The following is a 16,162-nucleotide window of genomic DNA, read 5'->3' as shown; positions in this document are numbered from 1 at the left end:
TGGAGCATTCTTAACAATAGTAATTAAAAATGTAATAAGCACTAGTTAGCATGACAGGAATGCAATGCTATGCTAACTATGCCATGCTAGCTATGTTAACTATGGTTTCCGCTAGTTTTATTCTAAATCGTCTGAGATCTGAATGTATCTGAGGGAGGTATTTCTTTATCCTGATGCTTTTTTAAAGTAAAGGCACCTCAGGCATGAGTATTTTTGGAGATTTTTGGACTTAGCGAATGGGCTAGCTATAGCATTTTCTCGATAGCCTATAGCTGTGTCAAGAAAATCTCTCTCTGACTGATTTGATCGCCCTTCTGTTTCTGTTTATCACACACACACCTGAGGTTATAAAGCCTCCTCACGAGCCTGGGCTGAAATTAAAACGTATGTCAAGATGGCATGGCTATTTAGACCAATTAAAATCTCTTTTTCTGCTTCCTGTGGCCTCTGAGAAACAGCTCACCAAATACTGTTTTTTTTCCAGCAGGCTAATTCTCATAATTTATCAGGTAAGACCAAATTAATCTTCTCTTCTTTTTTCCCCCCCCGTTATGACCTTGCTCCATTTTAAAGGCTGGAGGAAAGGACGTGTAGGAAATGCTAATAGGTCTTTCCCAGTCATTCATCATTCCTTCAGAAACGTTCACCCCAAGACCCGCTGACAATCTCGCAGCGTCTCCCAGCAGTAAAGAGGAATAAAAATTATAAGCTCATCACATATTCAGCATACGCCCATAAAAATAACGGTGCTAGAAAAGCACAAACTGTTCTTAGGAAATATTTTTATATATAATTAATTTTTCACCAATACAAGTAATAAGCAAAAGCTCACGGTATGAAACCCTTAAATTCCATTTTTTCATCAACTTAAAAAATATGATTAAACTCAATAGCATGAGATGATAACCTTAAAAAGCTTTAGTGGAAAAACAGTTAGCGTCATGCTAACATGCCCCAAGCCTGCCAAGATAAAGTTTAGCATTTTTAGACTAAACCTGCTTCAACACTGCTGGTAAGACAGCCTGCTAGTAGTTTAGAAGTCTGATATAAAAGTGTATATTTAAAATATATATATATATATATATATATATATATATATATATATATATATATATATATATATATAAATATATATATATATGCTTATAAAAATAAAGGTGCTATAGTCATATAATATATATTTTTCAGCATTTTAAATCCCACAGCAGATACCCTGTGCATGGGTATTACCTTGTCACCCGTTAGATTTAAAATTCTCTTTATAATTATTCTGTTAATATTATTAATAATAGTTGTGAAATGCTATTATACTATTATATTTTCTAACCATGAAACCATAAAAATAGAGTACAATTGGTTAAATACAATAAAGTACAATAAAGTACAGAGGAATTTTATGAAATACAGTGAAATATAGTGAAATATAGTGAAATATTGTGAAATATAGTGAAATACTGTGAAATACGGTGAAATATAGTGAAATATCGTGAAATACAGTGAATTATAGTGAAATACAGTGAAATACGGTGAAATATAGTGAAATACAGTGAAATAGTATAAAATACAGATAAATGTCATGAAATGCTGTAAAATATAGCCAAATACTGTGTAATACAGTGAATTATAGTGAAATATTGTGAAATACAGTGAATTATAGTGAAATACAGTGAAATATAGTGAAATATTGTGAAATACAGTGAATTATAGTGAAATACAGTGAATTATAGTGAAATATAGTGAAATACAGTGAATTATAGTGAAATACAGTGAAATATAGTGAAATGTGAAATACAGTGAAATATTGTGAAATACAGTGAAATAGTATAAAATACAGATAAATGTCATGAAATGCTGTAAAATATAGCGAAATACTGTGTAATACAGTGAATTATAGCGAAATACTGTGTAATACAGTGAATTATAGTGAAATACTGTGAAATACAGTGAATTATAGTGAAATACAGTGAAATATAGTGAAATGTGAAATACAGTGAAATATTGTGAAATACAGTGAAATATAGTGAAATGTGAAATACAGTGAAATATTGTGAAATACAGTGAAATAGTATAAAATACAGATAAATGTCATGAAATGCTGTAAAATATAGCGAAATACTGTGTAATACAGTGAATTATAGTGAAATACTGTGTAATACAGTGAATTATAGTGAAATGCAGTGAAAAATAGTGAAATATAGTGAAATACTGTGAAATACAGTGAATTATAGTGAAATGTGAAATACAGTGAAATATTGTGAAATACAGTGAAATATAGTGAAATGTGAAATACAGTGAAATATTGTGAAATACAGTGAAATAGTATAAAATACAGATAAATGTCATGAAATGCAGTAAAATATAGTGAAATACAGATAAATATCATGAAATACAGTGAAATACAAATTTATACAAGTTTATGAAACAGAGATATCATAAAATACAGGGGAATATTGTGAAAAAAAGTGAATTATCATGAAATACAGTGAAATCCAGAGAAATATAGTTAAATACAATAGAATTCTTCACAATGTGATCCATCATTATTAGACCACACAGTTGTGAATTCTGTGAATTCTACGTTTTTTTTTTTTATTATTAACAAATCTTGAATTTGTTGGTGAATGGGGTCTTAGTGAATATATCGGTGGTCTATGGTAATTAGCTGTAGTCTACAAACGCAGTAAACAGAGATTAGATCAGTGAATAGTGGTGAAGAACGGTGGGCTTCAGGTTCACTCTAATGCGTCTCACACTGTTGTGCACTGAAGAACAGGAAGAAGCCCCCTGGTGTCCGTCTCCAGGTCCTGGGGGACGCCTGTCCACAGACGGCTCGTGGCACAGCTGGGACTGGAGCCCGAATCCCAGCTGTGGGACACAGGAGAAGTTTTTTTTTTTCTATTAGTGCATTCTCTCGGGGGTTGGAGTGTGTCTCTGCTCACACTTGTGTGAAAGTGAGGTGGGCTGGGTGAATGGGACAAATCACTCATCGTCCAAAAAGGAGGAGGTGCATCTAGAAGGAATCAACCGTTAGGTTATCTTCAGTGAAGAGTCCTGCTTAGGTGCAATTTGTCCTGTGATGCCAGATCACTATTAACCTTCATTACAGGCACTTTTATAGACCAACATTATGTTAATGAGATCTTGTAACCAGTATTTCAACAGGACTATCCTAGTCCACAAACTGCTGCTGTCTTCTCAAAGAGCTTATCTTGAAGACATAGACGCTATGCTATGTCCAGCCCCATTGCCAGACCTTCCCAAGCGCCAGATTTAAAAAAAAAATAAATTAAAGAAAATCTGCGGGATGCTATTGGATGCACTATTTTTATTCAAATCAGTTAATTTAATTTTTTATCTATTTTCTTCCAATTTAGCTTGGCTAGTATATTCCCTATCACTAGTGATTCCACAACACAAGGAGGGTGAAGACTAAAGCATGCCTCCTTTCATATATATATATGTGAAGTGCAGCGACTCGGTTCTGATACATCAGCTCACAGATGCAGCTCACCTTGTGCTGATCCACATCACCCTAGGAGCGATGAGGGGAAAGAAGAGCACCATCTACTCTACTGTACCCACCCAGAGAGAGAGCAAGGCCAACTGTGCTTTCTCAGGGCTCCAGTAGCTGATGGTAATCTACATGACCAGGATTCGAACCAGCAATCTCCCGATCATAGTGGCAGCGGTTAGCCCGCTGGACCATTCAGAGCCCCCCATTGCATCCATTCTAAATTATTTTTGCTATTATTTCTTTGATGATGAGTGTAACATAAAAAAATGTAACGATGTATTGCTTTGAAACAGCCTGTTCTTGCACACTTTTCTATTATTCACCATCAGAAAACCTTGTGTTAAACAGCACAAGAGCTCCTTTGATCTTGCAATTGTGCAATTCTGTGCAAAAGCGACAAAACAGAACAGAAGTGTGAAGTGTGTGAGGAGTGTGTGTGTGTGTGTGTGTGGACGGAGTGGTCATGTGTGAGTGGGAACACACTCAAGCATGGAAGGCATTGCGTCCCATCGCTCAATTCCCAACACACTCCAACAGACTCCACTGTAGATCCCAGCAGAGCCGTGAACCATCTGTGCAAGGTGTCTCCCTATGAACTCTCTCTCTCTCTATCTGTCTATCTGTCTATCTCTCTCTCTTTTTCTCTTTTTCTCCGTGTCCCTCGCTCATTCTCGGCCTTCAACCTCAGAATAATATTTATAGATGTCCGTACGTGATTCTCCTAAACCCTGGAATGCTCCAGGACTCTGGGGAACAAGGCGTGATGATATGAAGCAGAAGTGACTGCAGAGCGGAGCGTCATTACTCTGATTATTCTGTCTTATAGTGAAACATCTAGAGGTGCAATTGCATCCAATACTAGATCTTACTTTGGTCTTTATTACAGGAACTTTTACAGATTGATATTCAGCTAGTTTTCCATTGCTATCTTGGCACTCACTGACTGAAATGAACCTAAACAACAGTCATCTATCAGATATTAATTGCTATCTTTGAGCATGGCAAAGGAATACTTTTACACTCATTATATTAGCATGTTGTTCTAATGTATCAGAACCGAATCTCCTCCGAGCGTTAGCGCTGTGATGCTACTCGGCAATGCTAAAGCATCAGCAGCATTTCAAAAAGAGGAGGAGTCTGACTTCACATGTGTTGGAGGAGGTGTGTAGCAGTGTGACGAGACACTAATATCAAGAGACGAGACATGATACTGGGTTCACGAGAACGAGATGAGACGAGATTTTAAAAATAAAGTTTTTAAGAAAACGTCAAAAATGAAAAATGGAGTTTCATTTGACAAAATCATATAACGCAAACTAAACAGACTGGTTTCTCTCACACATTGATTCTATAAGAAATAGAAATAAGAATAAGAATAAAAATAAAACAATAACTGCAAACCAAATCCAGTCATATTAAGCCTATGGTTTGTTTTTTTTCTCCTAAATCTCTTGTAATGTAACGATGCATAGTTATGTACGTATGCATATTTACTAGGGCTGTGAATCTTTGGGACAGTAAGAACACTGTCGCGCGGAGCTTTTTAACTGAACCGCGGAGCTCACCTACTGTCGCGTGGAGCTCTTTAACTGTACCGCGGAGCTCATACTGTCTCGCGAAGCTCACCTACTGTCGCGCGGAGCTCTTTAACTGTACCGCGGAGCTCACCTACTGTCGCGCGGAGCTCTTTAACTGTACCGCGGAGCTCACCTACTGTCGTGCAGAGCTTTTTAACTGTACCGCGGAGCTCATACTGTCTCGCGAAGCTCACCTACTGTCGCGCAAATCTCTTTAACTGTACCGTGGAGCTTTTTAACTGTACCATGGAGCTCACCTACTGTCGCGCAGAGCTCTTTAACTGTACCACGGAGCTCATACTGTCTCGCGAAGCTCATCTACTGTCGCGCAAATCTCTTTAACTGTACCGCGGAGCTCATACTGTCTCGCGAAGCTCATCTACTGTCGCGCGGAGCTCTTTAACTGTACCGCGGAGCTCACCTACTGTCGTGCAGAGCTTTTTAACTGTACCGCGGAGCTCATACTGTCTCGCGAAGCTCACCTACTGTCGCGCAAATCTCTTTAACTGTACCGTGGAGCTTTTTAACTGTACCATGGAGCTCACCTACTGTCGCGCAAATCTCTTTAACTGTACCGTGGAGCTCTTTAACTGTACCGCGGAGCTCACCTACTGTCGCGCGGAGCTTTTTAACTAGACCACGGAGCTCATCTACTGTCACGCGGAGCTCTTTAACTGTACCGCGGAGCTCATACTGTCTCGCGAAGCTCACCTAATGTCGCACGGAGCTCTTCAACTGTACCGCGGAGCTCATCTATACTGTTTTTTTCCCCCGCGAGACAGGTTTAAGCTTGACGACATCTTGTCACACCTCTAGAGGCTCGTACTCATGTACGACCCTCCTTGTGTTGTGGAATCACTAGTGATAGGGATATACAGCTGAGTATATCTGTCTAAATTGGCGAAATAATTGGAAAGAAAGAAAGAAACAAGCAAAGTAAAGATAATAAACCAGTAACTCAAGAGGAACAAACAAACTAAGCATGAAAGAGAACAAAGAAAAACCTAAACATATACAAGGAACACCTGGCGAAGATAACAAGGGGGTGGGGTTACAATTGAGACACAGGTACTAAAACTAATAAAAGGGCGGGGCTTGGGCAGAGACAAGAGAGAAACAAAACAGGGCTATGTGCTGCGGAGAACGTGGCTACAGAAACAAACAAAAAAAAAAACGGCGGGAATGGAAAGAACCAAGAAAAGAAGAAATACGACAAACACAGCATGGGCTACTGGGTCGACGTTTCGCCTATAGATCGCCTACAGAAAATAGGGCCTGTAGATTATCTTCAGCTCTGTTTTTTTAGATCACATTTTGCTAATCTTTTAAAAGGCAATGCAGCTGATCAGTGTGCTATGTTTTCTATGGAGCGCTCGGTCATAAAAGGCTAAAAGGGCGAATGCTCTTGTTAGAGAACCTGTTCTGTAAAGCAGAGCTTCAGATCCATCTCCATTCTCCACTGTAATTGTTCTCCTCCATCCACGGCCAGCAGTAGTTTGGCTCAGCCTCAGTCTGATCCCGTGTGGATTGGAGGGAAGAGATGAGAGGCATTAAGGAATTTATAGCGGCGCTTGCTTTACGGATGTCCTGCCTGAGGTCAGGCGCCAGATAATGGCTTTCCCCCCCATCCTGAAGATTCATTAGGGGCAGGAACGCCGGATTGCCACTGTGGTGTGTCAGGCTCCAAATGAGATTTTAAGCAGGGGTCAGTGTCTTTCCCGGTGCCACATTTTACAACACACTCGCCTCAACTACGCTGTTAAAATGTGGGTGTTTAAGTACCACTCAAGGGTGCCTTGTTCTTAGAAACAAAAAAACACGACCAGCGTTTTGCTTAGTAGTCAGTCGTCAATCTACAATAATTGCATAAGAAAGAAGAAATCGTGCAAATCATCAAAATGCAATGAAACTTGTGAAAAATGGCTCGTCTTCAGTGACGAATCCTGCTTTTGTCTTTGTGGAGTTGCTCAAGGCATGTTACAATGTTCATTGCTATCTTAAACCACGTCAACAGCCTATTTTCAAGCCTTGCGCCCACGTAATAATTAAACTATACATACTACATACTTTAAATTGTATTAAAAAGTGACAAAAAATAAAATATGACTGACACACTCAGTATGAATTTAATGCACATTTATATAATAAAAAATAAACAAGTAGTAATTAAGTACAAATGAGCGATTCCAAAATAACATAACTTAAGTACAGACCTAATTTAGCATAATTTAAGTACTATCGCAAATTCTGCAAGAAATGTGTGAGATTATTTGGGCTGTGTATCCAAAGGAGTATGGCAGAACACCATTAGGAACCTCTACAACTTAACAACATGTAGCAATGTCTGGATATGTTGTGTCACACACAGCTTCTGTATGTGTTGCTCAATAAATACTGTATAACCGAAAGTCACCTCCATACACACCTCACTTCCAGACCACCACATCCATCAATTTAGATGTATTCCTGTTATTCCTTATCCCTTATATTATCCCTTATTCCTTTATTCCTTCTGATGCTAGTTTAACAGTGCAGACACAAGGCGTGAAAATAGAATGTAGACGGGGTGAAAATAGCAAAAAAGTGGGTCAAAAAGCACAAACAAAGAGAACAAAGAAAAACATAAAACATAAACAAGGAACACATGGGGAGGATAATAAGGGGGTGGGGTTACAAATAAGAAAATAAGACACAGGTGGTAAAAGGAATGACTGGGCGGAGACAAGAGAGAAACAAAACAGAGCCATGTGCTGCAGAGCACATGGCTAGGAACACAATAACAAGGGAAATCGGGAAAAACTAGGAAAAAACAAGCAAGAACAAATGACAGGAACAGAAAGATCCAAGAAAAGAAAGGCGTAACACTGACATGTGTTAAAATGTAGAATGTAGGGTGTAAGATAGCAAAGAGCAGATCAAAAAGCACGAAAGAAAAACCTACAAATAAACAAGGAACACATGGGGAAGATAACAAAGGGCGGGGTTACAAATAAGACACAGGTGGGAAAGCTAATGACTGGGTGAATCTTTGCCTATAAATCGCTAAAATAGGTCTAAAAAGTTGTGAAAATAGAAAGTTGATGGGGTGTGAGGTAGCAAAGAGCATCAGGACATGCCTTATGCAGGATGTACGATAGGACCCTTAATCTTTGAATCATTTATTGTTCTATTTATTGTAACTTTTATCTTACATCGGAATTGCATTGCTTATGGCTGCAGATAATAAGTTTTTATTTATATATAAAAATAAATATATATAACATGTATTCTTTTCCATCTGCGCTGCTCTAACTGAACCTCTAACTCTAAAGGTTAGGTTGCCTCTACCTTCTCCAAACTCTGAATCAGTGACGAATGAATCATACGGTTTAATATGGTTAATATTGACAATGCCTAATTAAATCCGGTCGCTATCAAGGGGCACATCTCTCTGTAGACGTGTTTTTTGGAGAAGTGACATTTACTTCAAATATGTGATGAGTAACTGCAACTTAAAGGTCACTATGATCTCTCTGCTTCTTGACCTTTAATTTGAAAGATTTGGAAGTACTTTGACTTGCAAAAGAGTTCGGAGAATGTGTCTGCGGAAAAACAAACATGATAAAACCAGGATTAACTCTATTAGTTACGGAGAGACCGAGAGGAAACACATTAACTCCTCGCTGGAAAGGTCAGGACGTTACGGCAGCAATCAAGACCTTTTAGACTTTTTTATTTAGGCTTCTGAACTGTAATGAAGTGCTGGGATAATCCATTTGATCCAATTTCATTTGTAATCAGAGTTCTTTCTAATTGCTTATCTAATTGCTTATCTCTGGGTTATGAGTCATTTTATAATTTTATAACACTTTATAACACTTTCTATGAATGTCATCTCTATTAGATCTGTATAACTACACTCATAACATATTATATAATGCATTAGTGCATTCATAAAGCATTATAAGCATGGCTATAAAATAAATATTCGTAAAAATGCACAATCCATTATAGCCATGTTAATTGTGCATTATGACTATGATGGCTATGGTGGCTTATACATTTTCATATATACATATACAGCCATGTTTATAATGCCTTATCAATGTGTTATAATATGTTATAAGTACGTTTATAGTGTCTTATAGAGATAACATTCATACAAGATGTTACATTATTATATAACATACCTACAGTATTATAAGCACAGCTTATAATGTGTTATTAACCCAATTCCACAACTCATAATGCATAATACACATGATATTAATGGATTACACCTTTTTATAAACATTTTTCGCCATGTTTATAATGACTTATGAATGGGTTATAATAAGTCTATCTATCATAAATAATCTAATCCCACAGTGAAAGTCTGCCACTTAACTTGCACAAAGTGCACAGAGACCTGTTATAATACATTATAAGGGACTATAACTAATACTATTGTAAATACAATAATAATTCATGAGTGGTTAAAATATATATATTTTATATTTTGTATATTATACAGTGTGTGTTAATAAGTTTACAAGCTTTTTTTTAGTCATAAGCCAGGACTTTTTTGGGTTTTTTTTTTTTTTGTATGATGTATGACCGGTTATATGTTTTTTACAAATGTGTATAATCATGTTTATAATTCCCAATGAATGCATTATAATCTGTTATGGGTACAGTATGTTTACAGAGTCTTATTGAGATGACCTTCATTGATAGTGTTGCTGTAAATTTTTTAGATGAATACAAAAATAATAAAATAAAATGGAAATGAATGAATCCTCGGTAACACTTTCTATGAATGACATCTCTATAAACATATTTATAACACATTATAATGCATTCATAAGGTATTATAAACATGGCTATACATATTTATAAAAATGTATAAGTCATTATAGCAATGTTTATTATGCATCAGGAACTGTGATTATTATGCATTATTAGCTGTGTTTATAACATGTTATACATCAATACCAAGCAACTCAGTCCCAGCTTGTAGACTTTAAGCATTAAAATCTTTCAATTTATAAACAAACCCACAGTAATCCTATAAATATATATATTTTTAATTCACTCATGAATCATACTTGTCTTGAATATAATATTATACTATTTAGTCAATTATAATGTATTATAACAGGTCTTTGTGCGCTCTAAGTAAAGTGACAGACTTTCATTGTGGGACTTGATTTTTAACGATAGCTATATACTATTTTAACATGTATGTCATAAGCATAGCTTATAATGTATTATGATCACAAGTCATAATGCTTAACAAACATGGCTTTAGTGGGTTATGCATTTTTATAAATATTTATAGCCATGTTTATAATGCCTTATGAATGCATTATAATATGTTATGAATATGGTTATAGAGACTAATAGAGATGACATTCATAGAAAGTGTACCCGAATTCTCTCCCGCCTCGGCTTGTTACCACCTCCAGTAAATTGCTCATTGATCACGTCTTCTTACAGAAAGCCTCAGATATTCAATTTTGGAAGGTCGGAAACGGCAAATGAAAAGTTTATCTTTCATCTCTCTCCCTCTTTTCTCAGGTCCGGCAGCGAAGAAGAAGTATGTGAGCTACAACGACCTTGTGATCTAACGGACCTCCGTCAAAGGAGGGAAGCAATCAGCGAGGGATGCTTGGTCTTTTGCCATTTTTTTTTCGGCAAAAGGAGAAACGGGAGGAAGAAAAAGAAGGAAAGAAGGTTTTTATTTCCCTTTGGTGTACTGCCCACTCACATCCAAGGTCCCGGACCGTGATTGGTTGCGATTGGGTCGTTGGTCGTACTGTACATCCTACTACTGCACTCAAGGATATCAGCTGATATTTCTATACGTCCTTGGATTTGAGCGAGACGGAGCGAAATTCCTGAAGATTCCGGATCCAAAAATTCCAAAAATTTCAAAAATTTATCTTTTTTTTTTATTATTTGTTTTTCTTCCGTTTTTGCACAACGCACTGAATGGGATGATTTAACATCAACGGCACAAATCGGATTCGAGATGTTCCAAAAATGTCTTTCCAAACTTTTAAAAATAAAAAATACTGTTTTATTTACTGTCTATTTTTTTTTTCTTCGTCAAAAGAGGAAGCACATAACGGACGGGACGACACAGCACAGCACAGCACAGCAGTCAGCACAGGCACAAATCTCAGCTCCTCCTGATTCGTTCTGGCCCTACAAAGACAAAAAGACAAAAACCTGAAAAAAAAAGACCTGAAAGACCTTTCTGAAGGCGTTTTTGGTTGTTTTTTGCTCTGATAATCTTCAAAAAAGTCGTGAAAAATCGTTTTTTTCAGGGTGTCTCTCTCTCTCTCTCTCTCTCTCTGTTTCTTTCTCTAAGGGCAAAATGGCACAGAGCGAAACAAAGACTAAAAACTGAAAACTAAAAACTAAAAACTAGAACTAAAACTAAAAGGATGACGGCCCAGAGGGGAGGGGCTACCTATTGTCTTTACATGTACTTCCAAACTGCAAGTTTTCCAGACTTCCCTGTGCAAGTTTGTGTGGTTCTTTAGCATTCCTGTTACCTTTGCTGTTGGACGATTTTTTCGAAATTTTTGATTTTTTGATTTTTTGTTTCTGAGAATTGTTTTTGTTTTGTTTTTTTTCGTTTGGGATTTCTCTTATTCGTTCTTAATTCTTGCCTCTTGGATGCACATTATATTAAAGCCATATTCTTCTCTTTGAGATGTCAAACCCTGTTAACCATCCTCTTCATTTTTTGGGTCGGGGTTCCCCAGAGCTCCCAGTTTAAAAATGGGTTCCATATACAAGGCTTTAGCCTCACATCCAGTAAAACCTCTGCCAGTAAAATCAATTCATAAAGTGATTAAAAAATAAAAAAAGAAATATTACTTTATGAGGGTTTCGTAGACCATCGACTGTGTTTTTTCTCAGTGACTTTCAGGAGAAGTTACGTTACGGTGTTGGCGATACACGTTGCGTTGCATTGGAGATATATTGATATATATGTATGGTATGATAACGAAATTCCACAGACTTGACTTGACTTGACTTAACTTAACGGTGTTGCTGATTATTTAAAAAAATACTAAAAAAAAAAAGCAAAAACAAAAATAATAAGGTGTTCACGTAGCAGTTGTCAATGCATGCCTGGTATGTTTGATGTTAACTTGAAGTAAACTTGAAGTAAACTACGTCGCCACCAGAAGGCTTTCATTTTGGCCTGTTCTCAAAAAGAAAGATAGAAAGGGAAAAAAAAGAAAAAACATTATTTTTAATTTAAATTTTCGTTTCCAATCTTTTCCGTACATCCCTCATTCCTTTCTTCCTCCACTCCGCCACAAACCTCCACACACTCAAGGCAGAATATGGCTTTAATTTGTTTGGGAAATTTTTAACTGCCCTGCAAACCAATGGAGAAATTGTGGGAAAAGAAAAAAAAATAAAGAAATGAATATGAATATATATTTCAAAAAAATGCAAAAAAAAAAGAGATTTAAAACCGAAATAAAAAGCATGTATGTTTTATACTGTTTGTACTAAGTATATTCATGTTGCCCTTGCTGCTTATGTGCCAATATTGTGGGAGACATTTAAGTTTGGCCACTCATGCAACTATACTGTGGTGTTGTCCAAGAATGTATCAACATGAAATAAAACCATTTGGTTATTTTTATTTTTTAATTCCCAAAAAAGAGAGAGCAATTTCTGTTTCTTATATTGATATTAATTTTTAATTCACTCAATTTGCTAGCAGATAGAATTTTTTTTATTACTGCACTAACATCTTACATTATTTTATGTATTATATTGCATTTAATATACAAAAAAAAAAAAATCAAGAAAAGCTTAATAGATTTACGTTACAAAACAGTAAATTACGTTGAGTAAACATCAGTTTCACAATTTACAATTAGAGATCTTACAAAAGACGTCACCAGCTCTATATTTATCACTTTCAGTCTCTTTCAGAGTGAGCCGTTTAAGGGCTATGTCTCCTTTTTTTATGCAAATAAGCTGTTGCTGACCACACCCCATGTTTATGCTGAGTGTTTGGCAAACATTAGTGTTAGCTTATGCCAAAAAGTAAAACACTCTATCTCAAACTATCTATCTAGTTCATGCTTAACTGTGGTAGAATAAAAAAAAAACTCCACACAGCCACAGACAGTAGATAAAGATCCCTCACTCAGAAGAAGTCTACTGGAGAATCTTGCTGTGTATTGTGTATTGTTGAGGTTTTCAACCAAAATGACGGAAATGTTAGATCTTTAACTAAAGATCTAGTAGGGGGGTGGGGCTCTGGTGGGGGTTGACAGGTAGGTGAGGGGTGGAGCCAAGGTGGCTCTATGCAGATGTCCTTCTTGTGACATCACACTAAGCATATGATGATTCCTGACACCATACTGACACCAACATTTGAATGGATTTTTATTTTAAACCCAAGTAGAAACATCTTAAAACATCTATAAAATTAAGTTTTAATAATATGTCTCCTTTAAAACTAACCCTCTTAGTTTGGAGGCTGCAATTTAGCCTGGCTAACGTCTAAAGCTTTAGCATTAGCTTTAGCATTAGCATTAGCAAAAGTGGGATGCATTTCTTTGGTATAATGTACGTATCGTTTCCTGGCTTTAATTGCACACAAATGACACCACAAATTGAGGTTTTTCTTTATGTGTATCAGATTTTAGCCTTAAAAACATATGGAATCTTTCCTTTAGGCTACAATTTAATAATGCAATTATTTCCCAGTGTTTCTCATGAAGCTACAGAAGTTGTTTTTTTTCACTTCCAGACGACATTCTCGGTTTATATTCTCTGTTTATATGTACAGAAATACTTAAGAGTCATATTTGTTCTCTATTTTTATTCCCTTGTTTACCAGCCAAGAGAGTTTGCTTATAATTATACATAACAGCGTAGCCGTTAGCAATTCCCCGGGCTATAGAATTCCATGCTACATATAGGTCGTTTTCTTTTTCACGCTATAGAGTCGTGCAGTGTTTGCATGATGCCATGCTGAAGATAAATGCTTTATTCATGCTTAAAGTTAATGTATTTATTTATTCATGTTTTATTCCTTCTTTTTCTCTCTTTGCTCAGTGAAGTGAATGAACATCTACAAGTAAATGATAATTAAAGGCCATTAACAGAAGATACCAAGTTACAAGTGACAAGACAAACTACAGGGGTTGGACAATGAAACTGAAACTGACTCTTCATTAATTGCACATTGTACCAGTAAGAGCAGAGTGTGAAGGTTCAATTAGCAGGGTAAGAGCACAGTTCTGCTCTAAATATTACAATGCACACAACATTATGGGTGACATACCAGAGTTCAAAAGAGGACAAATTGTTGGTGCACGTCTTGCTGGAGCATCTGTGACCAAGACAGCAAGTCTTTGTGATGCAGCATCAAGAGCCACGGTATCCAGGGTAATGTCAGCATACCACCAAGAAGGACCAACCACATCCAACAGGATTAACTGTGGACGCTGTAAGAGGAAGCTGTCTGAAAGGGATGTTCGGGTGCTAACCCGGATTGTATCCAAAAAACATAAAACCACGGCTGATCAAATCACGCAGAATTCAATGTGCACCTCAACTCTCCTGTTTCCTCCAGAACTGTCCGTCACCACAATCAATTATTAAGTGGTCTAAAACCAGGTGTTTCAGTTTCATTGTCCAAACCCTGTACTTTACACTACTTTACCACTCAATTAAGTTTCAATTTCAACTAACAAGTTAATTGGTTTAGGTTAAAAAGGCTACAAGTACCTGTTTACTCAAATATAATATTACTACTGTACATTACAGCCCCAATTCATAAAAGGTTGAGGCAGTGTAATAAATAAACAAAAACATGTTTTTACATTTAGATTGACTTTTATTTAATTACAGTCTTTATAAACATAAAATATTTCCCCCTAGACATTTAAATGGTCATCCCCCTCATTGTGAACATGTGTGCAATACCAAACACTTCCTGAGTTAGAGTTAAAAAAGAGTTCCTCTATTTAATTTATCATGCATTTTACATTTTTTACATCCAATCTTATATTTATATTTAAATTCCCACTATAAATACTATAACTGCCTTAAGAAGAACAAGTTTGATTAATTGCCGTTAATCATTAATCTGATTAAATGTTTTTAAATGATTGACACCACTACTTTTTTTTACACTTATTTCCTTATATTTTATGTAGTATATTATTGGTTACTTATCTATCTGGTTACTTGAATACCAACAAGAAATATAGTCTGAAAAGAGTGTAAAGAATGGGAAATGCATCCTTTTCTTCAAACATCGCCAACATTTCTGTCCTGCGTGACAAAAAAACATACAACGCCATCAAAGCTGCCATTGATTGGCGGGGTATTAGCACACACAGCCACTGCGCCCTGACTGACAGCATGCAGATTCAGCAGAAAGCAGTGCATGCTGGGTCTTCTGCTCATCACAGGCTGACAGAAGCGTCTCTCGGTCGAGGCCGGCGAGGCAGAGTGTGAGGGGACAGAGTGTCTCTGAGGTTTCTGGGGTGAATAAATACTAAATTGCACGGTTCATAAAAGACCTTCGCTAAACTGCTTCCTTTTATTCTCACTTGCCGATCAACCAAGAGGTTGACTGGAATATAATCAAGAGGAAGATGGATGATCACAAGCCATCAAACCACCAAACTGAACTGCTTGAATACATTTTTGCACCAGGAGTAAAGCAGTTATCCAGTTATAAAGTTATCCAAAAGCAGTGTGTAAGACTGGTGGAGGAGGACATGATTAAACTGTGATTATTATTATTTGGTTGTTCCACCAAATATTGATTTCTGAACTTTTACAATTTTATGAATATGAACTTGTTGTTTTCTTTGCATTATTTGAGGTCTGAAAGCTCTGCATCTTTTTTTAGTTATTCCAGCCATTTCTCATTTTCTGCATTTTTCATAAATGCCCTAAATGACAGTAATTGTATTTGGAATTTGGGAGAAATGTTGTCTGTAGTTTCTAGAATAAAACAACAATGTTCATTTTACTCAAACATAAACCTATAAATAACCAAATCAGAGAAACTGATTCAGAAACTGAAGTGATCTCTTCATTTTTTCCA

At 36.5% G+C, this 16,162-nt stretch overlaps 1 protein-coding gene across 3 annotated transcripts in view; it reads left to right on the top strand.

Moving 5' to 3' along the window:
* Positions 1-15,746, top strand: part of LOC103031622 (metabotropic glutamate receptor 7) — a 285,237-nt gene extending 269,491 nt beyond the window's left edge. Inside the window, exons 10-11 of one of the 3 annotated variants that reach the window (XM_022682219.2) lie at positions 488-509; positions 10,630-15,746. In XM_022682219.2, coding sequence (XP_022537940.2) covers positions 488-492 — 5 coding nt within the window. In that variant the 3' untranslated portion in view covers positions 493-509; positions 10,630-15,746. Of the gene's footprint in view, positions 1-484; positions 510-10,629 lie in introns of all 3 variants that reach the window. The other 2 variants (XM_015606383.3, XM_022682217.2) reach the window with 2 other exon arrangements.
* Positions 15,747-16,162: the final 416 nt, after the last annotated feature.

This window comes from Astyanax mexicanus, chromosome 24, assembly GCF_023375975.1.
Source record: "Astyanax mexicanus isolate ESR-SI-001 chromosome 24, AstMex3_surface, whole genome shotgun sequence".
Lineage (NCBI taxonomy): Eukaryota > Metazoa > Chordata > Actinopteri > Characiformes > Acestrorhamphidae > Astyanax > Astyanax mexicanus.
Note: the sequence above shows the minus strand (reverse complement) of the source record. Positions and strands in the feature narration are given on the sequence as shown.